Here is a 22,095-nt window from a genome sequence, read left to right as displayed (position 1 = left end):
AGTGGTGGGTGGTGTGGGCGGGAGGCGACGCGAGCCTCGGTGGTGCGAAGGGGCGGTGCGAAGGTCGGGCGAGGAACCAATCAGCGGCGATTCTGGGTTCTTGCGGGCTGCTCAGAGGCAGCTGGAAGGACCAGAGTTGCTGGCTGCCTCCTCCCAATCTCCCAGGCACAATGCCTCTGGGGACGCCGCGCAGGTCCCCAGTTCAGACTGCCCTGAGCTTCTGTAGGGACCCTTGCGCGAATATGTCCAGAGCCTAGAAAGTGGTCCTGAGGGGGCAGAGAGTCACTGAGTGGGTGGATGGAGCGTGCGGGAGGCAGGACGGAGGATGGGAGACAAATGGGCGACTTGCTTCTTCTCAGGTTTGTTCCAATTAGCACCAAGTTGGCAGACAATCCACAAACCCACGACATCTTCGCCCACCGCCCCCCATAATATTCTCTGCATTTCAGAATATTTTGACTGTAAGAAAACTTCAGCTCCCTCTGGTAGGTTCAAGATGAACAGACACTTAGTACCACCTTCTCGCAGTAACACTACGTGGATGAATCCCGGGGATCCTCAACTGTAGGGCTCTAACCAAACTCTGCACCCTTCAGAGTGCGGCTGACTTGGAGGTTGGGGAAGGGAGAAAGTAGGGTGGGCTGGACAGAGAGGCCCCTGGGGGAGGGGCGGGGTGGCGACGAGGAGCGGGATGCCGGAGAATTGCTTGTGTGACTGCATCCAAAGCAGACCGGTCCAAGGAGTTCTGCCAGGGACATCACCGCCTGCATTGCGTCGGACCTGACCATCTCCAATGTGAAATTCCCGGGGAAGGTCGCGCGCGCAGCTAAGGGCCGTGCGTGGGCGGAGCTGCGGGCCACCGGGGAAGAGGAGTTGGTGGTGGGCTTTTTGAGGAGGAGAGGAGGGAAAAAGAAGAAAAGCTGTGCTGGCAAGGATGGGAACTGAATGACAACCCCCCTCTGCCAAACCACCCCCTCATATTTTCCATCTACCTCCTCGCTCCTGCCCTCCCCCGCCCTCCCCAACCCACGCCCGGGTGGGCCAATCGCTGCTCCGCATTCCAGGCGCTTTCTCAGGTTTCTGCTGATCTTGCAGCGCCCAGAAATGGACCGTGCGGACCTGCGGCCGCACGCTTTCTGCCCCACTCCGAGCTGCTGAAGGCTCCGGGCACGCCGTGGAGCGAGGTTCGTGCGGTGGTGCGGAGACCCTAGAGCCATGTAGAGCCAGGCTTTGGGCCGCCCGCCTCCCTCGGGATCGAATCAAGGGCTCCCATAGTGTTCGGAGGGGGCGACAGTGCTGCTTATCGCCATTTGCTTGGGTGACTCGGGAGAGGGTGGCCTTTTTGCTTTTTCACCCCGCATCTTCCGGAACTCCCTGCACCGGAGAGAGATCAGAGCCTCCAGGTTGCCTGCACCGTGTGAGAATGGGGGTAGGGAACGGACATTTCCTCCGTAGCTGCGCGATAAAACGGTCGGACCCCTGAGAGAGTAAGGACGCGGACTGCGAGTTGCCCGGTGCCTCTCGGATGCTGCTGTGGAGGTGGCAGTGGCTCGCTCCGGCTGCTGCAGTGAAGACCTGCCGCATTCCGACTCTCCGCCGACTCAGCACCGCCCCTGCGCCAAGCCGGCCGGCCAGGTAGGGAGCTTCCCAGTTCGGGGCTGCAGAATTCGAGGTTACGGTGACAGGGTGGGGGGAGGTTGAGGGTGAGGGGTTGCTGCCCAGGGCCCGGAGCTCCTCCAGCATCTCTAAGCGCTTTTCCGATCTCCAGTTTAACGAAGTTGTAAACAGATCGGCTGTTGGGCATTGGGGGAAAAGTGGGATGGAAGATTTCCAAACTTGGATTTCTGGGTGTCTGTTGTGTGTCTGTTTGTGCGTATGTGTTAACCCAGTATAAAAGTCCGGTGTGTTCTACAAAAGCTGGTAGTCTGTGCTCTTCGGTGTCTATAGGTTCGTCCCATAGGAATGCTTCTGATCTTCTACCCTCGTATCACTTTTTATTTCTCTGCAGCGTCCATCGATTGCCCCGTGAGAGCTTAGAAGGCGGCAGGCGAAGAGGGGTAGGAGGGGGGAGAGCCAAGGAGCAGCAAAGGGGGTGACAGGCGTGGGGATCTGCTGAGCTGGCACTGCACCGGGTCCTAGGAGGGCTGCAGGAGGGGAGGGGAGCTGCGGCGAGCCCCAGAGCGATGATGGCAGGTGTGCGCTAAGGCAATCAGAGCAGGAAGAAAAACCCACTCACCAACACAGAAAAACAGAGCACACCCCCAAAACCCAAACCTCTCAATAAAGCTGCATTGGGGGCTCTCAGGCTTTCCAAATTGGGTAACAGGCAGAGTGGAGGAGGGGGAGGTGGTAACTAGCAAAGTTGCAGACCTCTGAACCTCCTGGCTCTGAAGCCCCTCCCCGTGAGCGTGGGGGAGACTCACTCTCCGGTGGGGGGGGCGCCTGGGTCCCCCCCACCCCTCTTCCCTCGCTCCTTCACACCCCGGGCTCTCTCCTGGCCTCCCACCCCTGCACCCTGCTTCCATCATGACGGTGATGTCGGGGGAGAATGCGGACGAGGCTTCGGCCGCTCCGGGTCACCCCCAGGATGGCAGCTACCCACGGCAGGCCGACCACGATGACCACGAATGCTGCGAACGCGTGGTGATTAACATCTCCGGGCTACGCTTCGAGACGCAGCTCAAGACCCTGGCACAATTCCCCAACACGCTGCTGGGCAACCCAAAGAAACGCATGCGCTACTTCGACCCCCTAAGGAACGAGTACTTCTTCGACCGCAACCGGCCCAGCTTTGATGCCATCCTTTATTACTACCAGTCAGGGGGCCGCCTGCGCAGGCCGGTCAATGTGCCCCTGGACATGTTCTCTGAGGAGATCAAATTTTACGAGTTGGGCGAGGAGGCCATGGAGAAGTTCCGGGAAGATGAGGGCTTCATCAAGGAAGAGGAGCGCCCCCTACCTGAGAAGGAGTACCAGCGCCAGGTGTGGCTGCTCTTTGAGTATCCGGAGAGCTCAGGGCCTGCCAGGGTTATCGCCATTGTATCTGTCATGGTCATCCTCATCTCCATAGTCATCTTTTGCCTGGAGACTCTCCCTGAGCTGAAGGATGACAAGGACTTCACGGGCACCATCCACCGCATCGACAACACCACCGTCATCTATACTTCCAACATCTTCACAGACCCCTTCTTCATTGTGGAAACCTTGTGTATCATCTGGTTCTCTTTCGAGCTGGTGGTGCGCTTCTTCGCCTGCCCCAGCAAGACAGACTTCTTTAAGAACATCATGAACTTCATCGACATCGTGGCCATCATTCCTTATTTCATTACCCTGGGCACGGAGATAGCTGAGCAGGAGGGAAATCAGAAGGGCGAGCAGGCCACTTCCCTGGCCATCCTCAGGGTCATCCGGTTGGTAAGGGTGTTCAGAATCTTCAAACTCTCTCGCCACTCCAAGGGCCTCCAGATCCTCGGCCAGACCCTCAAAGCTAGCATGAGGGAGTTAGGGCTGCTCATCTTTTTCCTCTTCATTGGGGTCATACTGTTTTCTAGTGCAGTGTACTTTGCCGAGGCGGAAGAAGCTGAGTCGCACTTCTCCAGTATCCCCGATGCTTTCTGGTGGGCGGTGGTGTCCATGACCACTGTGGGATACGGTGACATGTACCCTGTGACAATTGGAGGCAAGATCGTGGGCTCCTTGTGTGCCATCGCTGGTGTGCTGACAATTGCCCTGCCCGTACCTGTCATTGTGTCCAATTTCAACTATTTCTACCACCGAGAAACTGAGGGGGAAGAGCAGGCTCAGTTGCTCCACGTTAGCTCTCCTAACTTAGCCTCTGACAGTGACCTCAGCCGCCGCAGCTCCTCTACTATCAGCAAATCTGAGTACATGGAGATTGAAGACGATCTGAACAATAGCATAGCCCATTACAGACAGGCTAATATCAGAACTGGTAACTGCACCACAGCTGATCAAAACTGCGTTAATAAGAGCAAGCTCCTGACCGATGTTTAAAAAGCAACAGGCAAGCAAGCAAAAGCCCCAAACAAAAGCCCTGGTGACTCTTGCCCCACACTGTAGATACCTTACAAACCATTAGTCTTTGGATGCTTTACCTGTCAATGCGTTGTTGCATTGTGAGTCTGGGGAGTGGCAAACCTGAAGCTTTCAAGACCCATTAAGAAAATAAAACTATTTTCATTTTACTAAAAATGAGAAAAGAAAGTATTTTATAAACCTGGCTTCAGTGCCGTCCATTAAAGAGTCTGTAAGGAACAAGACTCACGCTTTCCCTGTACTGAAATATTTTCAGTCTTTTGGCATAAGTTTTTTTTTTCAGAAACCTTAAAATCAGTTGAGCACTTAGGAATATAAAATTCCAATTTGCATGGGACTCCACTCTAAAATCTTTGCAAAGTGCACACCACATTTCAGATAGTGTACCCCGCGGAACATGTAACAGCCTCAGTGGCCAGTGAACAAATGCTTTTATTTTGATCAACTGAATTGCATACAAGGCAACCAAAATCCGGACTAATTAAGGCTGGTTCTCAAAGCGACGTATACATCTGTTACTGGTCCCGGTCCGTTGGGATTTCCCATCTGCCCCATTCTCCTAGTCTATTCTCTAAGAAAAGGGTAACTTGATTAAATGAGTTGATTCATCTGTAGAGCTGCTAAGTTCTCTCGACTGCAGATGATCCAAATAGAGGTCTTTTCTCACTAATCCTGCACCCTGACCCCTGACCTTCAGAAGTGGATGTAAAACCTTCCCACCGTACCCTCCTTATTGCAAGAGCACAAGAGTTAAATGGTAAGCATGTTTGAATCTGATAACACTTCTTTTATAATAGCATGCCGAGACAGTTAACCCAGACACTAGGGATAAGCTTACGTTGAAATTGACTCTTCTGAATATAGGCCCCCTTTTCATTTGCATTCACCAAAAGTGCACTCCTTCATTTATTAACTCTTTTCTTAGCAACTAAAGTACTGTATTTAAGTACACATGTTAGTCAGATGGGAACAATCCCTTTTTGGAGCTCTAAGCATGTTCTCTTAGTCAGCATTATGGCCTATTTGATTAAGATGTACCTTGACTTCATTAATGCATGGTTTCAGTAATAAAAATTAGACAATACTAAAACTCACAAGTCTGTGGGATGAGAGGGCCCAAAAAGAAACAATGTGGGTGGGGTTGGGGGTGGGGGAACACTCCCGTCAATTTTCCTGCCTTTGCTCAGGGAAATGTGAAGCTTCTGCACAGGTCTAGGCAGAGAGAGGACCAATACGCCCATCCTTTAAGGGACAACTGTGGAAAACTAAATAAGTCATCAAGATATTTAATACACCTAAGACAAGCATTCTTTCTAGCTGAACATACATACAAGCAAAACAAACAAACAAACAAAAAAAGGTGCAATTTTGCATGGTTTCTGGTGCATTCCTAGGATGTAAGTGGTAATGTTTATCTCTTCATGCACCCAGAGCAGAAGTGATTTCTTTTTTGCTGTCATGATTTGAAGTCTATAGAGACTTCGGCCCTCCCCTTGAGGCTCCCTGAAGAAACTCAGCCAATTGATTTACTAGTTGCTTAGTGCCTTTATCTGTACCCACAGTGAACTGCAGAAAGTGCCTCCATAACTCAGCTGGGAAGTTATTTAACAAAGGGGAGGAAGGGTTGGGGCACAGACCTTTCGCTTTTTTGGTTTTGTTTGTTTTTCCATCCTCACTTTGTCACTTCACCACTGTGAGGAGGCCACACCACCCTCAGAGCCCCAAAGAAGAGAAAGAGACAGCGGGTGCTGCCTCTCTGGCCATCTACCGGACTTGGTCTCTTAGGCAGCCTGACTCCGGATATGAACTGAGACCCAGCTTTGAACTGAGGAAGTGAACCGTAAATCTGTTCTGTTCTGTTTTGTTTTCTTTTCCATCGGAAGACAAGAGAAATGTTTTGGGGAATGTGGAAGGCCACTCTGGACAGACAGAGCTTCCTCTGGTTCAGTGGTTCCTTCTCCCCACCCTCTCCCTGACAGCTACAGCTCTTTGCAGATCTCTGAGAGTCTGGTCTTTGAGGGTATCATTGCGAATTATGGGAACACTTGGCTCACAGTGACCTCTCATAGGCCAGCCTTCTTGGCCAACCTCCTATAGATACTGCCTATGATGCGCCTATGATTGTCCCATGGGAAAGTCACTTCACTGACTGGACATCTGACTGCTGCTGCCCCAGCCATTGAATCCAGAGAATGATGGGGACTCTGTGTCCTGTTGAAAGATCGCCATATCACACAGGCTCTGGAGTTCAGCAGCTATTCACCAATGGAGGGGCATTCATTGCCTTTTTAAGGACGCTGGAGTGGGGAACCTTCATACTGCTTTTAGCATGTGGCTGCCTGCTCCTGTCTGCCTTACATCCTTGCCTGGCTTCTTCTGGAATCTTCCCTGGTACTTCCATCCCTTTCCCCCATCCAGTCTTCAGACAAGAAGTGAGGCCATCAACCGAGAAACTATGATGACATCCAGGCTGTCTAGCTCAACTGAAGGAAGAAGGACATTTTCTTTCCCTGTGGAACTTTTGTGGGTATTCAAGGAGAACACAACACATATCCTGGAAGATGAGGGACCAAGGACTGCCCAACCTCTGACTACAGGGTATCAACCCCTCCCATGTGTGGCTCATTCCTTGAACCTTAGATCATCCGTCTTCTACTGATGTTTGCAAGTCTCCAGTTGGGGGCAAAAATGCCAACTCCCCCTCTAGTCTCCAGGGATATCTTGTAGTTTTATTTTGACTCTGAGATCTAGGACACAACAGAACTCTGCCAACAGCAATAATCCACTCAGTACTATGGGATGGATGGGTTAGAGGATGAGACAATGAAGCCGAGACTGATCAGTCTCTGGACACTTGGTCTGCCTCTGTGGCTGTGTCCTGGACAGGTTGACTCTTCTGTATATGTTACAAGGGACAAGCGCTGCACGTGGAGAAGCGGTCTGCCTGGGCTTGGGGATGTGCTGTTGTTATGAAGTTGGAGTGGATGGGGGATATGGATGCTGGTTATCCATCTGTAGCTCATTTCTGTGCACTGGATGACAAGGAGTACAGGGATTGTCTGTGTAGCATAGGCATGCGACCTTTGACCTAGCTCTTACCCCTACACTGAAATGTGCTGAAATGTCTTTGTAGACCTGAAGGTGCACTTTACTAAACTGCCTACTAAGGAGTGACTCTCATTTGGTCCACTTCATACTCCCTTCCCCAGACTTCCTGACCTTTCATCCCTTCTTAGGTACGGAGCCTTGATAGCTCATGCCCTGATGCTTATACCCGTTTTCTCTGGAAGGAGAAGACTTATGATGTACTGATAGCCATAACCCAGCCCTTCCAACGTGCAGAGCCCTAGTTCAATAGGGTGCCCTTGGAAGGGTCAGGTCATCCTGTGGCTATTAGCCATCCCAGAATCTCTGAAGTGCTTAACTCACTTCAAGTGATCTGAATCAGAGAGACCAAAGATATTCATTTCCTCTGTCCTCAGATTTCTAGAAGACCGACTATAGCCAGGAAAAGGTTTGTCTGGGTTTGGCTTTTCTCTCCCCTCTCTCCATCTGTGCACATCTGTGTGCACACCCCTCACCTCACTCCCCTCCGAGACTTGAATTCTGAAGCCCAGTGACCTCTGTTTACTGGCAGTGTTTGTGGATTAGTCCAGAACGCCAGGTCAGGTATTGCTCCCATATTGTAGTCAGTGAACAGTCGTTTCTCTAAAGTGGAACTGTGCGGTGGGTTTAGATCCCACTGTGGTGGAAACGAAGCAGAGAGGCTACCACAGCCTTGATCCTTATGAGAGTAGAACAGAAAAAAGTGTCTGAGTGGTGGCTGAGAAATTTTCCTAAGTAGAAATGACATTCAACCCAGAATGGATTTTCTTCATGTTGGGTGTAGTGACAAATTTTTCAAATTAGTGTCTAAAAGAATCAATAAAAAATTAGTTTTCAACCTCATGCTCAATATAGGAGGCCTCAGAACATTTTTTTTTTAAAAAAGCAACTTGAAAGTTTTGTTCCTTGTTTGGTAGACTGGATTGAAGAGAAAGTAGAAAGGGAACGTTAGCCGACAGTAATTCCCCGTTTTCTTCCAGGAATGACTTATCCTGGGAGTGGTGAGAATTGGTGGGTGGTAACCATCCATAGCATAAAATTGTTAGAAAGACTATAAACTGCCAAACAACCACGTTATCTTCCAGCTTTTTCCAAGCAAGAGTGAGGCCTTTTGATATTTATATTCATTTTGAGAAGACAAACAAGCTAGTATTGGAGGAGCGGGCACAAGCTAGGTTGAACTATCTCAGGAGATAGACTCCCACCTACGGCATGATACAGTAGTATTTACATTTGTAGCACGGGACTTCAGGGTATATGCAAACGTGTCCAGAATGACTCAGGTAAATCTTCAAGGAATGTACATTACTTACCACGTTTGTAAAGAAGCAAGCAGGAAGTGAATCATTAACCAAAACTAGTCCATTACCTTGGGCCACTGTGCAAACTCATTCAGGGCATAGACACAAGGTTCAAAGCCTTGAGAGCAAATGGCCTCTTTGCTCATTGACTCATGGGAATGCCAATGTGCTAGCAAAGGGTTAGCCTCCGCTGCCCCTAGGACAGCTTTGAGGAAGTTAAGCCGGGTCACAGTGGTTTTTATTTAGGCGTTCACAGGGAATTCGTGATGTGAAACTTCAAAGGACCTAGAAAAGTTTTGTTCCTAAATCACAGAAGAAGAGAAAAAAAATAGAATGACGAAAGAAAATAAAACAAGAAAAGAGCTTGCAGAATATGCTAGGTCACAAGCTGTCTTCCCTTTCCCAAACTTGCAGGAGTCTCTTTCTTCTTCAGTGCACTGTTTAGGTACTGTTGACGCAGCAGCCATAAGTGATGTGGACTCTGTGACATACCTCTAAGATTAAAGATAAAGTATTCCTGAGGCTGGAAACTAAAGTCGAGAAGTATTCATTTGAAGTGCACCCTCAGGACGACAAACCATTGAAGCTGATGCTGTTCTGTTTTGTTCTTTGGCTTTGCCAGTTGCTGCCTCCTTGAGTTATGGACATGTCTCATCTCATCTCCCCTGCACTCGCCTTGCCCTAACCGTTTTACCATGTCGGGTCGAGGATAGGGAATGTTACGAATGGAGAACCTAACAATGCGCATAGTTTTCATCTATGCAATTTTACTTGGTTCTGTCATCTCATGATCTGTTCATATTTGGCATCCATTAAAGATAATTTTTAAGGATCTTATCATGGAAATCCCTTGACTGTTTCTTTGTGTCTTGTCTTAATTGGTCTTTTGGGGGGAGCCCTCTGCTCATACCATGTGCTTTGGGATCTATTCAGATGACACAATGGTGACTCCAGGTAGATGCCAGGGAGTGATCTCATTTTCTTTGGGACCGGTGAACAGTTGCTGCCACCCAAAGAGGTGCTCTGGGCTTGCCTTTTGACGATCAACTCATTGGTTGAGTTTAGATAGGGTCCCAGACCCTAGAAATGGCCTGTACAAATGCTGGGAAATCCTGTTTTGAAAAAGGCAAAGAAATGAAGCCAAAGGGAGTAGAACCATTAGTTGTTCTTGATGAAATTGCTTTGAATTGGAACAGTGTTTCAGCCCTGCCCTAGAAGGAGTATGTGTGTGTGTGTGTGTGTGTGCATATGTGTGTTTGTATGTGTGTGTGTGTTGCATGTACACACTCACAACAGTGTTATGGCATGGTCTCAAATGATTTGTTAGATACACAATGCTGTTAGTAGTGATTTTGATGTAGACAGACCAAAGATCCTGGGTGCTTGCTCTTTATGCATACTTTCTCACCCCACTCCCTGAGTGGTTAACTTTTCTTTCTTCCCTTTCAACAAATGACTTGATGCATTTCCTAAACGTTTGGCCCCTCTCCTACCTTGTGAATATTACATCTTATTCCACTTCTGTGTCAGAGAAAAGAGGGTACCATGCTTCGGGACGGCTGTAATTCTAGTGCTCTGGATGTCCGGGCACCATCATGGAGTTGCCTTGCACTGTGATGGCCTGGGTAATCTGGAGATGGAACCTACTTTTTCTATACAAGTTGCTGCCAAGTAGAGTCTTGGCCTAAAAAGGAGGCTGCCTGTGGATTTTCAGTTATGGTCAAATTATAGGCCAGGCTATGCCGAAGGAAGAAGAGAGCTAGTCCATGCTGAGAGCACTAGAGACACATGAGCCAGGAAAAGTACAACCTCCAGTATGTTTCTCAGAGCTCAGTGGTCTAGAAGTAGAGGCAGACAGAGGTAGATGGAAGCCAGAGGCAGCACTGAATGGAAGCTGTGGTGTTCGGTGTTCATGGAGCTTTGTAAAGGGTAGTCATGCCGGATTAGGGGGAGTCAAACAATGAAGTGAGAACAGACAGCAGGGAGGGATTGAGTCACAGCTGCTTTGTGACTGGCCAGGTAACTGCTTGCTGCAGTAAGTCTGCATCCAGAGGATGAGGAGGGTGGGGTGTGGAGGAAGATTAGTGCCAGACTGAGCAAAGTGCCCAGCTGCAGGTCTCAGGAGGACAGGACTCAGCATGGCTGGGCTGGTCACCACCAAGCCCCATTGTGAACCAACCGAGAACTGGTTTTTTGAACATCCTTCTTCATTTGCTGGGCCAGAGGTGATGCTAGTGGCTGTGTGAACCATCATCTGACACTCTTGGGAAAGAGAGGACAGTGGTGCTTAGGACCTAGCATGCCAGTGATTCGACTCACTTTTAGGGATGTAATAATATATGCGTTTAAAAAAGGAATCTTAGAATAGATGAATATAAAATCCTTTGGAATAATTAACTTAACAGACCATCAAGAACATCACTAGATAGCACACTGGGCCTATAGGGAAGCTTCCCTCATTGTGCTGGACCTGCCTCTCTGATGGACCCACCAATGGACTTTAACCTGCCTTGATTTATAGCTCTGTTTGTTCTGTAAGCTATAAAACTTCATGGAACTGCTTCCATGTTGGAATATGGAATTTTGGGGTAGCCTAAATCTATGTTCGCTCGTGGGTTCATGGCCACTTAAAATGGCTCCAGAATAAATCACCTCTTATTCCACCTTCCAAAGATCAACCAACCAACCAACCAACCAACCAACCAACCAACCAACCAACCAAACCCAATTTGGTTCTTTTTTTTTTAACAATTTTTTTTATTGAGAAAAAAAGATTTCTGCCTCCTCCCAGCTTCCCACTCCTCCTGCCCTCCCCCATTCCTCTCCCCCTCCCTCTCAAGTCTGAAGAGCAGTCAGGGTTCCCTGCCCTGTGGAAAGTCCAAAGTCCTCCCCCCTCCATCCTGGTCTAGGAAGGTGAACATCCAAACTGGCTAGGCCCCCACAAAGCCAGAACAAGAAGTAGGATCAAAACTCAGTGCCATTGTCCTTGGCTTCTCAGCAACCCTCATTGTCTGCCATATTCAGAGAGTCCAGGTTTATCCCCTGCTTTTTCAGTCACAATCCAGCTGGCCTTGGTGAGCTCCCAATAGATCAGCCCCACTGTCTCCGTGGGTGGGTGCACCCCTCTTGGTCCTGACTTCCTTGCTCATCTTCTCCCTCCTTCTGTTCCTCATTGGGACTTTGGGAGCTCAGTCCGGTGTTCCAGTGTGGGTCTCTGTCTCTATCTCGATCCATCGCCAGATGAAGGTTCTATGGTGATATGCAAAATATTCATCAGTATGGCTATAGGATAGGATCATTTCAGGTTCCCTATCCTCAGCTGCCCCAGGAACTAACTGGGGACCTCGCCTTGGGCACCTGGAAGCCCCTCTAGGTCCAAGTCTCTTCCCAACCCTAAGATGGCTCCCTTAATTAAGAGATGGGGAGAAAAAAGTGAGAAGGGTAGGATGGGGAGAACTTGGGGCAACGGGATGATTGGGATACAGGAAGGTTGGATAGGGGAGCAGGGAAGCACATATCTTAATTAAGGGACCCAATTTGGTTCTTTAGGCTGGGGATGTGGCTCAGTGGCATAAACAAGTAAACTGAAATAGACATGTTAATGATGGCCATAGGGCTTTTGCTATTCTGCTTCCTGAAATTGGAACTTTTTAAATTTGACAAGTTTTTACACCACAACTCTGGGTAAGTCTCCCTCTCCGTCTCCCTATCTCTCTCCCTCTATCTCTTTCCACCCCCATCCCCAGCCCCACCGACCTCCATCCTCATCCCCATTCTTCTTCCCATCTCTATACCCATCTCCATCTCTACTTCATCCCTATCTCTTATCTCCATCCCTCTCCATCTCTATTCTATCTCTTTGTGCTGGGGAGCAAAGTTGGAGCCTGGCACACGTCAGGCAAACACTCTACCAATAAGAGCCTCTAGATATTCTTTTAGCAATTTTTTATCCCACATGATGTTGGCTGTCCTTCCCCAGCACTGACTTTGTTTTAGAATATCTTGGAGATGCACTGCTCAGGAAAGCATTGTGTTCTGGAGATCATTTGCCAGGTGACACCCTGGAAAGTAGTTGTAACTTGGCCAATGAGGTTCAGTCCTCCTCTTCTTCCACCTACCCCCTCACAGCACCTCTTAATCCGCAAACCTCTAAAGTCACTAGCAGCACTTTGCTTAAAGTCAAAGGCACAGCCTTTCTCCATAAGGTGCTAATAGCAACACTTCAGGCCTGTGTGGCTCTCTTTGCAGTTTCTGAAGCACCTTCTTCTTAATTATATTGCTTCCCACCTCCACCTCCCTCGTGGATTAGGTTGCGCTTTTGCGAGTATTCCTGTTTATAGACTAAAGGACATGCCCAAGGTGTGAGGTGGAGGAATAGCCTGGGTTTATGGTGGCGTTGAGGTCTGATGTCTAGCTATGGTAGAGCATTTATTGCGCTGACTTATGGTTGGGAAAGGCTAGCACAAGCAAGGAAAGGTCACAGAGGACTCTGCATAGGTACTTGGCTTCTTTTGACTGTTCTCATTTTTGAAAGGGAGATGTAATTACCCCTGAAGTTGCATGCGTTCTGTGAGAGATACGAGGACCAAATGTTTAAGACATTCTTCCGTGTTATAGAAGCTGATATAGCAATATGTTGTTAATTGCAGTAGTGGATGAAGACGCTGCAGAGGGGATTAGCAGCAGTCAGCTCCTCCCTCATGCAGGAGCTCTGCAATTACAGGCCTGCGTGGATGATGGTGGATTTTGAAGCTCTGGTGGGAGTACATGTTTCAAGAAGAAACTTCAGTACATTTTTCACATAATATGGCGCAGTCAGCAGACCCAAGATGCTTGGCCATCCTTCTTGATTCTGCCCCTCCCTTGCTTTTGGCATGAAATCTGTTTGCCATCTTCAGACCCTAAATACCAAGGGCTGACTCTGCCTTGCAATATGTTGAGGGACCAGAAGGTATGTGATAATGATCTCAGTCGGGATTGCGAAATGTTGTCTGGTTCGATTTTTTCCCCCCACTTCCACCTGTGAATATTGAGAAATAAAGCAAGATGTTGCTTGGAAATTTTCTCATATGCTTGTCTGAGAGACATTTTATAAATATATTAAAAGAACTATTCTTAACTGTCCTCACTAAAAATAAAACAATGCTCATGAGCATCTATGAGTCAGTATAGTCTTTTCCTGAATAGCCCATACTACAGACGTGCTTATAAGACGGGTACATTGTAACATCTCTACGGTGGTCCAGCCCCTCCCTCCTAAAAACTGGTCAGACGTAGGCCACAGTGAAGCTCCTGGCAGCTTTTCCTATGGCATTTTGTTGAATGTAGTTGAGCCAGAAGTCAGAAGAATGTTTGGTTCATGAGACATCTTTTTAGAAACTAACATTCAGGGGCTAAATTGAGTTTTTTTAAAAATCTATTAAGACCTTTTAAAATAGGTTTTATGTAGTATCCCTGTGTTTGCTGTAGTAGATGGCCCATTCTCACTGTTCAAAAATACTGCAGGAACATCTCAGGAAAGTGTAATTCCAGCTAAAATTTATTGTCGTTCCCCACCAGAATTAAAATCAGAGATGACCAAGGAAGAGGATAGGCTTACATTTAAGATAATTGTTTGGGAAAAGTCCAGTTCATAATAAAAATTCTTATTTCTCAGTAGAGTGAGCTAAGAATGTGGAAATCCAAGACACTTCGACTCTTGCTGAGGTAGAGATTGCTCTCCCCACCCCTGCATCCCATGGCACACCATCATTTCTGTTTCAGCAAGGAAGCGATGTTGTTTTCCATGAGTCTCACAGGGAATCAATCTGAGGCTCAGATTTCACTGTACAGTATGTTCCCCCTTCGTATTAACAAGTAAAAACAGTTCTGAATCCCAGAGAAAGTTGTGCGTATGTCAACCCTTCCAAGATGAGACGCCCACCTCTGTTTTTGAAAGATTACAGGATATTAGCTTATTGTTAAAGGACATTTCTAATGAAACTGGAATAGCTGTCTCTGAAACCTAACAGGATAAAGATCACATCAATTTATTTAAAAATAAATGATAGCCTCGGAATGGGAGATAGATCACTGGGTAAAGATACTCGCTATACAAATATTAGAATCTGATTTTGAGACCCTCAGAACCCATGTGTCTTAGTTAGGGTTTCTATTGCTATGATGAAAAACCATGACCCAACCAACTTGGAGAGAAAAGGGTTTATTTGGCTTCCATTTCTACTTCTTAGGTCATCACTGAAGGGATTCAGGACAGGAGCCCAAACAGTAACCGAACATGGAAGCAGGAGCTGGTACAGATGTCACAGAGGAGTGCTACTTACTGGCTCGCTCCCCATGGCTTGCTCAGCCTGACTTCTTGTAAGACCTCTTATAGGCCCACTCACAATAGGCTAAGGCCTCCCCATAAATCATTAAGAAAATGCCCTACAGCCTGATCTCTTAGAGGCTTTTTCACAGCTGAGGTTCCTTCCTTTCAGATGATGCTAGCTTGTGTCAAGTTGACACAAAACTAGCCAGCACTACATGTAAAGCAGGGTAGGTATGCTAATACTAATCTGTAATCTCAGTGATCTACAGTATGATGGGAAACTGGGGCAAGGGAATCCATGAGAGGTTTGGGGGAAGCTAGCCTGGCGCATGCAATAGAAAAGCAAGAGTCCCTGCCTCAAACAAAGTGGAAAGCAAGGACTGATACTTGAAGTTATCACTTATCTCCACAGCTGTGCCATGGTATATATGCACCCACACATGAAAATTGTGTGTGTGTGTGTGTGTGTGTGTGTGTGCGCACAGAGATGAAAAAATATTCCTTACATGGATAAAATCAAGTATGTGTTCTTACTGTTCAATCTTTGTGTTGGTCATTCCAAAACCAAACTAAGTTTCCATTACATGATCGGTGTGTTGTTATAACTCATCAGAATAGGATATTTCTGGTCAAAGCATCCACTGTATGTGAAGCAAAAGTGGACATAGGTAGTTTAGCATGTAACAGCCACCCAATTTTGTGATTTTTCAAGGGTTTGCAGCAAGAAGATAGTGGAGCATGGATGTGCTAACGTTTATGTGCTTGAAGGTGGGGTCTTTGGCCAGAACAGTTCTCAGGTGGATGCTTAGAAAATGAACTGGCATGGGGGAGGCTGGAAACGCTTGGCTTATTTGGTGAGTAGTAAGGAGTGAGCTAATTGCTGGTGGTTATTATGCTCTTCAGTGCCCATGGTTATTCTGAAGGCTGAAGCAGTGGCTCATTGGTTAATTCTATTACTTGTTAAGTGATGGACCCTTAAGCGAAATTGTGATCGAAGTGCTCACTGTACTATGGACTAAATTATCCAGGAAGTTTGGTGGCATTCACTAAGATAGACTATGACATCCACATAAACGTTGGTCTAGATACTGCTTGGATAGTCACACACATCTACACCTACTCCTGAAGTCCTGAACATCTTAGCAAGTTTCAGTAATTCTTAACTTCTCCAGCTGAGTTGGCATCTCATCTTCTCTGGACTGAGATCAATTCTCCAATTCAGAAAACGCAGTATCTGAGATTCTCAACAAACTATTGTTTGTATGTTCTCTCCTTGGGGAATGAAGCTTCATTGTGGTTTGTTCTGAAAGTGGTTCTTAGCTTAACCAAAATAGTTCATTGATAATTACATTTCTATGCAAGACCCACAGACTGAACACTTCCACATAACAAAGTTCTTCATCCATTCTGCTTCAGACCATATTGGTACATCTTTTCTCATATATTCCTGCTTCCTTGAGAAGTCAGAGGTTGGTGCCTAATTTTGCCAGAAGATTGCTGCACATGCTCCTTAGGCCTCTGAGTTCTGATTGACTTCACCCTGATCCTTAGGAGTGATGCCTACCTACTTTATAATTTTCCATGAGACTCTTCATGCTTGTTTTACTGCCACTTTCATGAAAGGGAAACATGAAGCTGGGCACTAAACTAGAAGATGGAGAAAAAGGACTGTACAGTAAGTAAGTGCTGCTGAAAGAGTCTTTATAACTGGAATTATATCCGGGTTCTTTTCATTACTTTCTCATGTTTCTAGAAGCACACTTGGTGTAGGAGGTCCTTCTGTATTTGTGTTGCTTTCATTGGCTGAGTAAAAAAAACTGCCTTGGCCTTTTGATAGGGCAGCAGCTCAGGTAGGCGGGGAAAACAGAACAGAATGCTGGGAGGAAGAAGGGCAGAGTCGAGACACTAGGAATCTCCAGCCTGAGACAGACATAGGTGAGAATCTTGCCGGTAAGCGACAGTCACATGGTGATACACAGATTTATGAGAAATGGGTTAAATCAAGATGTGAGAGTTGACCAAGAAGAGGCTAGATATAATGGGCCAGGCAATAATTTAATCAATACTATTTCTGTGTGATTATTTCGGGGTGAAGCAGGCACGTGCTCCTCTTACTACACACACATAGCACTTACCCATGTCCCTAGAAAAACACCTATCTACAGCTTCAGCTCATGCATCATGACATATCTACACACACGTGACCCACCCATGCATGCACATATGTCCACATAGTATGATTTTGAATCAGCTAGCTGCCCTTGAGTGTATGGTACAGGCATCGCCTGTGCTATAGCACACATCTACATCAGCCCTCATGGAACATCACTTCCAATGATAGCAATGGTTGTGTTCTAGTCCCTTTGGATGAGGCAAAACCCAAACTTATAAAGACGTCATGACATGTTTCAATGAGAGAATCTGCCATGTAAAGGAAAATTAAAAGAAAACTGGCCTACAGAAGCTGGGAGCATTACCCTCTGGGCCCTGGGTATTCAACTCAGTGACTGTGGTGAGAATCTTTCTGACTCTGCCCATCTTGAATTAACATTTCAGCTGCTACACAGGTACCTTGCAGGCACAGTGACAGACAGTGACTCTGGGACACAGTGGAGTCCTGAAAGGACTGACCTGTGGCCCTCTCTGAACACTGGCTCATTTCCTATCTGGGCCATTTATTTTCCTGTGTTAGATTCAAGTAGTAGATGCTTTTTCTCTTACTCAGGAAGGGACATTCCTAAATAGAACAGTTAGGCTTCAGTTATCGCCTCGGATGTGCAGGAATTTGGGTTTGTGGGCCAAGCATATGCTTCTTCCCGAGTTGAAGACTTTTACTTCCTGGTTTATAAACATAGGGAATAATAAGAACACCTGTTTCTGGCCATGCTGCATGGCTGAATCACTAATGCCGGGCTATATTGATGATTTCCGAGGACAGTACTTGGCTCTTGCAAGACTGAGCAACACACCCCAAATTTGTATGAATGGAAGATCCCATAAAAATGAATGAATACTTGTGGGATATTATATATGTAGTTTAGTGTCAGTTAAACTCAAAGATTTGTTCTCTTGAGCCGTCAAATTTTCCCTAAGCCCTAAATTTACAGATTACATCTGTATTCATCTGCTCCAAAAACCTTACCAAGTCCCCTCATGTCTGTGTTAGAGGGGAAGGTACCCAGCGTTCCTGCTTCCATCTCTAACACCTTAGGAAGGACTTCCACGAGAGTTTATTTATTTGATCTCAGTGCTGGGCTTTTAGGTGACAGGTAAAATGGCCTCTAGTTTCCCAGGCGGAGACTGAGTTCCTGGGTCACAGCTCTGGAGGTGGAGAAGTGTGCAGGAGTGTGTTATTGGGCAGATGATCTTGGGATGATACTTGAGGGGAAAATTGAAAGTAGGGCGGGCAGAGAGGGAGCTCTCTAAACACCTAAACAGAAGCTCAGCCTTCCTTGTGTTTGGGGGGGGGGACGACACTCAAACTCAGGTGGTCTTTCAAGTTGTCTTTGTTTGGCATGTGAAGGCCAAGCCTTCATGTTTTCTCATTAACCTGTGTTTGGACACAGCCGCTCTGGGAAGGAACATGGCCTCAGGGAAGGTAGTTCTCTTGTTGTCCCACATCCCCGAAGAGAGTTAAGAGTGTAATATAAACCGGGGGCATTAGGGGACCAGACTGGTACACGAAAGCCTGCCCCAAGAATGAGCAATAAGATTGCGTGTGGCCAAAGGAAAGACACCAAGGGAAGCAAGGCGAATTGGTGAGCAGGTGGAACATTCCGGTCGGGTCATCGGCTTCTGATGAGGCCTCCTTGACTGGAGTTTATAGATTGACTTGTTAAATAGGCAAAGTGCTTCGAAGGCCCCTGGAGATGCTCCATTCTAATGCATGGTAGGCCTCCTCCAGCCTAGCCCTAGCTTTTCTGTATGGATTGAATTCAATTATTAATCAGAGGCGATGGGTGATGCTGGCTAATGTGGCCCTAATGGCACAGGCTGGAGCGTCGCTCTCCTTTGTAATGTGTGTTCTGAACACAGACTCGGCTGGAGTGCAGGCAGCCTGCTCCTCCCCGAGTCTGGACACCTCTGTGGTGTAATGCTTTGAGGGCCCTGAGAAGTGCATGAAACCGCTGCCTGACTTAATGCATTTGTGCAACCTGAGCATTTCCTCTTAATGTGTCACAGGGATGATAGAGCGGTGCCTGGAAGGGAGCTGGTGGGAAGGAGTCTTTTAAAGCAGTCTCTCAGCCCTCTGGGCACTGTCGCCGAGCCCCTGAGTATTTTTGTGGTCCATTTCAGGCTACCCTCTGTGGAATTCATGCACCTGCATCCACGTTAAGAATGTCTGCTTGGCATGTGGCGCTCCACGTTAAGAATGTCTGCTTGGCATGTGGCGCAGAAACGACAAGAGTTACTTAGATTTTTTTTTCATCTGAAAACAGACCCCAGGGAACTAATTGTTCAGGTTGTTTTGCCCTCAGATCTAAAAGAACCCCCAGGACTGTGAGAAATGAGGACTCCTGGAACTCTTAGGCTTTAACCTGTTAGCAGAGAATTTGCATTTTGGGAAAGAGAGAGAGAGAGAGAGAGAGAGAGAGAGAGAGAGAGAGAGAGTCCAGCTTGTTGTATCAAACACAAGTAAGATTCGGAATAGACTTGAAAGGAATCATAGAATAAATGGGAATACGCAAATGTCTGTCATTGCATCTGTCACGTCACAGTTGTGCTGGGAATCTTAGCGCTTTAGTGCTTGACTTCTGGAATAAAATGCCAACTTCTAGCTTAGTAATATATCCTATTAGCTGAAGGGTCCTTGTGACGTCAGACTAGATTAGCCATTTTTAAGAGAAGCCATTTTCAGAGATGTCAGGATGCAATGGTGTCTTGATATTGGTGGGGTCATGGGGGCCATGCGGTAAGCAGAATCACGAAATCTCTGAAGAAGGGGAGGAGAGGTGGAGCAACCGCCTGACTTTTAATTTAAAAACAATTACTAGTCATCAGTGAAAAGATGTAGTTTCTTGTGGTTTTATTTCTGCCTCAGGCTCTTCTAGAAAAATGACTGCTGGGAAAGACTGAGTCAGAACAGAAGAGTTCATTTCTTTCTAGAAACTTCATCACAGTCTTTCTAGAAACATGAGGAGAAAGTTCCCCAAACTGATTGATTCTCTCCGGGCTCAAAACCCAAAGGACTCTAACCAAATAACATCATTACCATTGATGTGTGCATCTTCTGGTGAAGGAACAAACTGAACAGACACAAGGAAATGCAGGCTTAGCAAATAGGGACCTGAATGCCTGTCTAAGGCTCAGTGCAGAGGCAAGGCTCTGAGTTACCTGTTCTGGATCCCGTTGTGATTAATGTTGCCTCTGTGTGTGTGTAAGGGAGTGTGATTTATCATCATTTTTCCTTATGAAAAGGGCACAGGTTACTGTCCAGAGGGGGCTCTGTTCTGGGCTTCAACACCACAGAGCCTTACTCTTTCAATTTGTTATATCAAGCAACTTGGCTTCAATTTAGGCAGAATTTTGCTTCATTCACATTTACTAGAGAAATATATACAGTTTTCTCTCTCGGGTCACACAGAAACAAATCTTCAATATGAAGGCATGAGAAACAGTTGTTATCAATGGTTAAAAAAACCAACCTATAGTGCTGTCCAGGCTGGGTCAGTTTGGGAAGCATCCTTCCAGTCTAGAGTTGTAACAGACAATGCCAAGACTGGGAATATCATCTGTTTCCAGGCAACCAACATTTCCTGGGTACCAGCTCACAAAGAGGGAAGGTCAGGGGGGACATAGTTGTTACATTTTTGCTTTGAGTTTCTGTAGCCACAGGCAAGGGTATTTCCAGGCTCCCAATTCAGGGGACAGTTCAGGGGGAATGTTCACAGGAGTGTCTCTGTGGCCAGCAGTAGTATTCCCCCCTTAAGTTACAAAGAGTCTGAGCTCCCAAACCATTCATTGGGTTGCTAAGAGGGTACCCTTAGCCTTCATAATTGGTTCTTCTGGTAAATGTTGAGATGACTTCATTGCCATTGCATCATTGAACTCTTCATATCAAAAGAAGCTTAATGTGCTTTTTGATGTCATCTGCAAGCCACTGACCGCAGATAAGGTGCTGATAAAGTCTTGGCTGTGTGTCTTGGAACTATCAACTCTCAGAATTCACCTGAACCTTAAAAGTCCTCTTCTTTTTGTATCGGCTTACCTCAGCAGTGTCCCTGCCATGCCCCAACTTGCTCAGATGTGTTGCCTTGAGGGAGAATTTCAAATCCAGTTCCTTATCGTCACACCAATATATTATAAACTCGTTCATGCTACTGTCAAAGGGCAGAGCCTTTGCGAGTGTCTAACTGTTCGTGCAGCTCACTGATACAAGTCCAGGGAACTAGGAGAACTGATTCCGAACTAGAATTTAGTTGGCAAGATCTCATAAGTGAGGCATTGCCGAGAATGACAATGAAAGCCATGATTAACGTATTTTATTCTTAAGTTCTGGTTGAGTCAGCCTCTCCTGACTCAGTGTTTGTGTAGGGGATGTTAATAAAAGTCACAGACTTCCAAAGCGCGTTTGCTTGTACAAACAGAATGCTTAAAATTTGTTGAAAGCCACGTTTTTAATTAATGTGTGAAATCTTCTTTCAACAAGATTATACATTATGGTATATATATATTAAATAAAGACTATATATAATATATATCATATATATGCCAGGTCTGTGTATTATAATATAAATTGCCGAAAGTTTTCTCTAGTATATAAAATGCCATCTTATTACTGTAAGGAGCATTTGGGCATGAAGTAAGTAAACTAAGGCTTTGGCTAGCTAAACAACTGTGGTAGAAAAAGGATGATTTTGGAACCAGCATTCTCAGCTTTGAGTGTCATGATGATGCTTCTGAGTTAGGCAGAGTTGCGTTCAAACCCTTAGCTTGCTAAAGAGAGATGATAGAAAACCAGCCCGGCAAAGCGGCCACACTGAACTTCCCTTTCCACTGGCCAGCCAGCAACGCTTCCCAGTGTCTCCTCTCTGTTCAGTCTGCATCCACCCTAACCTCACAGAGCGACCGTGAAGCTCTGTCAGTGGCGTATCTGTTCCTAAGGCGTGATGCCTGTAGGTGCACAACCCTTTGCTGTTGCCTGGCCATCTCGTTTTATTTTCACTAAACATGTATTCGGTCTAAGGACCAGCTTAGACATCACTACCAGTACATCTCAACCCTTTTTTAAAAAGTGTATTTAGAGTAATTCTTTATACCTGCCACCTTCATTAGTCTGAGTTCCCCTGGAGAAGGGGGGTCGTGTTTAGCAAACAATGTCTG

General features: G+C 46.6%; 1 protein-coding gene across 2 annotated transcripts; it reads left to right on the top strand.

Annotated features, from left to right (window-relative positions):
• The first annotated feature begins 755 nt into the window (after positions 1–755).
• Kcna1 (potassium voltage-gated channel subfamily A member 1) lies at positions 756–9,317 on the top strand. Of its 2 annotated transcripts, XM_026788145.1 has the most exons (3): positions 756–1,184; positions 1,456–1,635; positions 2,009–9,317. In XM_026788145.1, the coding sequence occupies exon 3, from the start codon at positions 2,527–2,529 to the stop codon at positions 4,012–4,014; it is 1,488 nt and encodes a 495-aa protein (XP_026643946.1). In that variant the 5' UTR covers positions 756–1,184; positions 1,456–1,635; positions 2,009–2,526; the 3' UTR covers positions 4,015–9,317. The 2 variants fall into 2 exon arrangements, with proteins under 2 accessions (XP_026643946.1, XP_005365319.1); XM_005365262.3 differs by having other exon boundaries at positions 756–1,635.
• Positions 9,318–22,095: the final 12,778 nt, after the last annotated feature.

The sequence above is a fragment of the Microtus ochrogaster genome, unplaced genomic scaffold, assembly GCF_000317375.1.
Source record: "Microtus ochrogaster isolate Prairie Vole_2 unplaced genomic scaffold, MicOch1.0 UNK1, whole genome shotgun sequence".
Classification (NCBI taxonomy): domain Eukaryota; kingdom Metazoa; phylum Chordata; class Mammalia; order Rodentia; family Cricetidae; genus Microtus; species Microtus ochrogaster.
The sequence above is the reverse complement of the archived record's forward strand: the minus strand, read 5'-3'. Positions and strand labels throughout refer to the sequence as shown.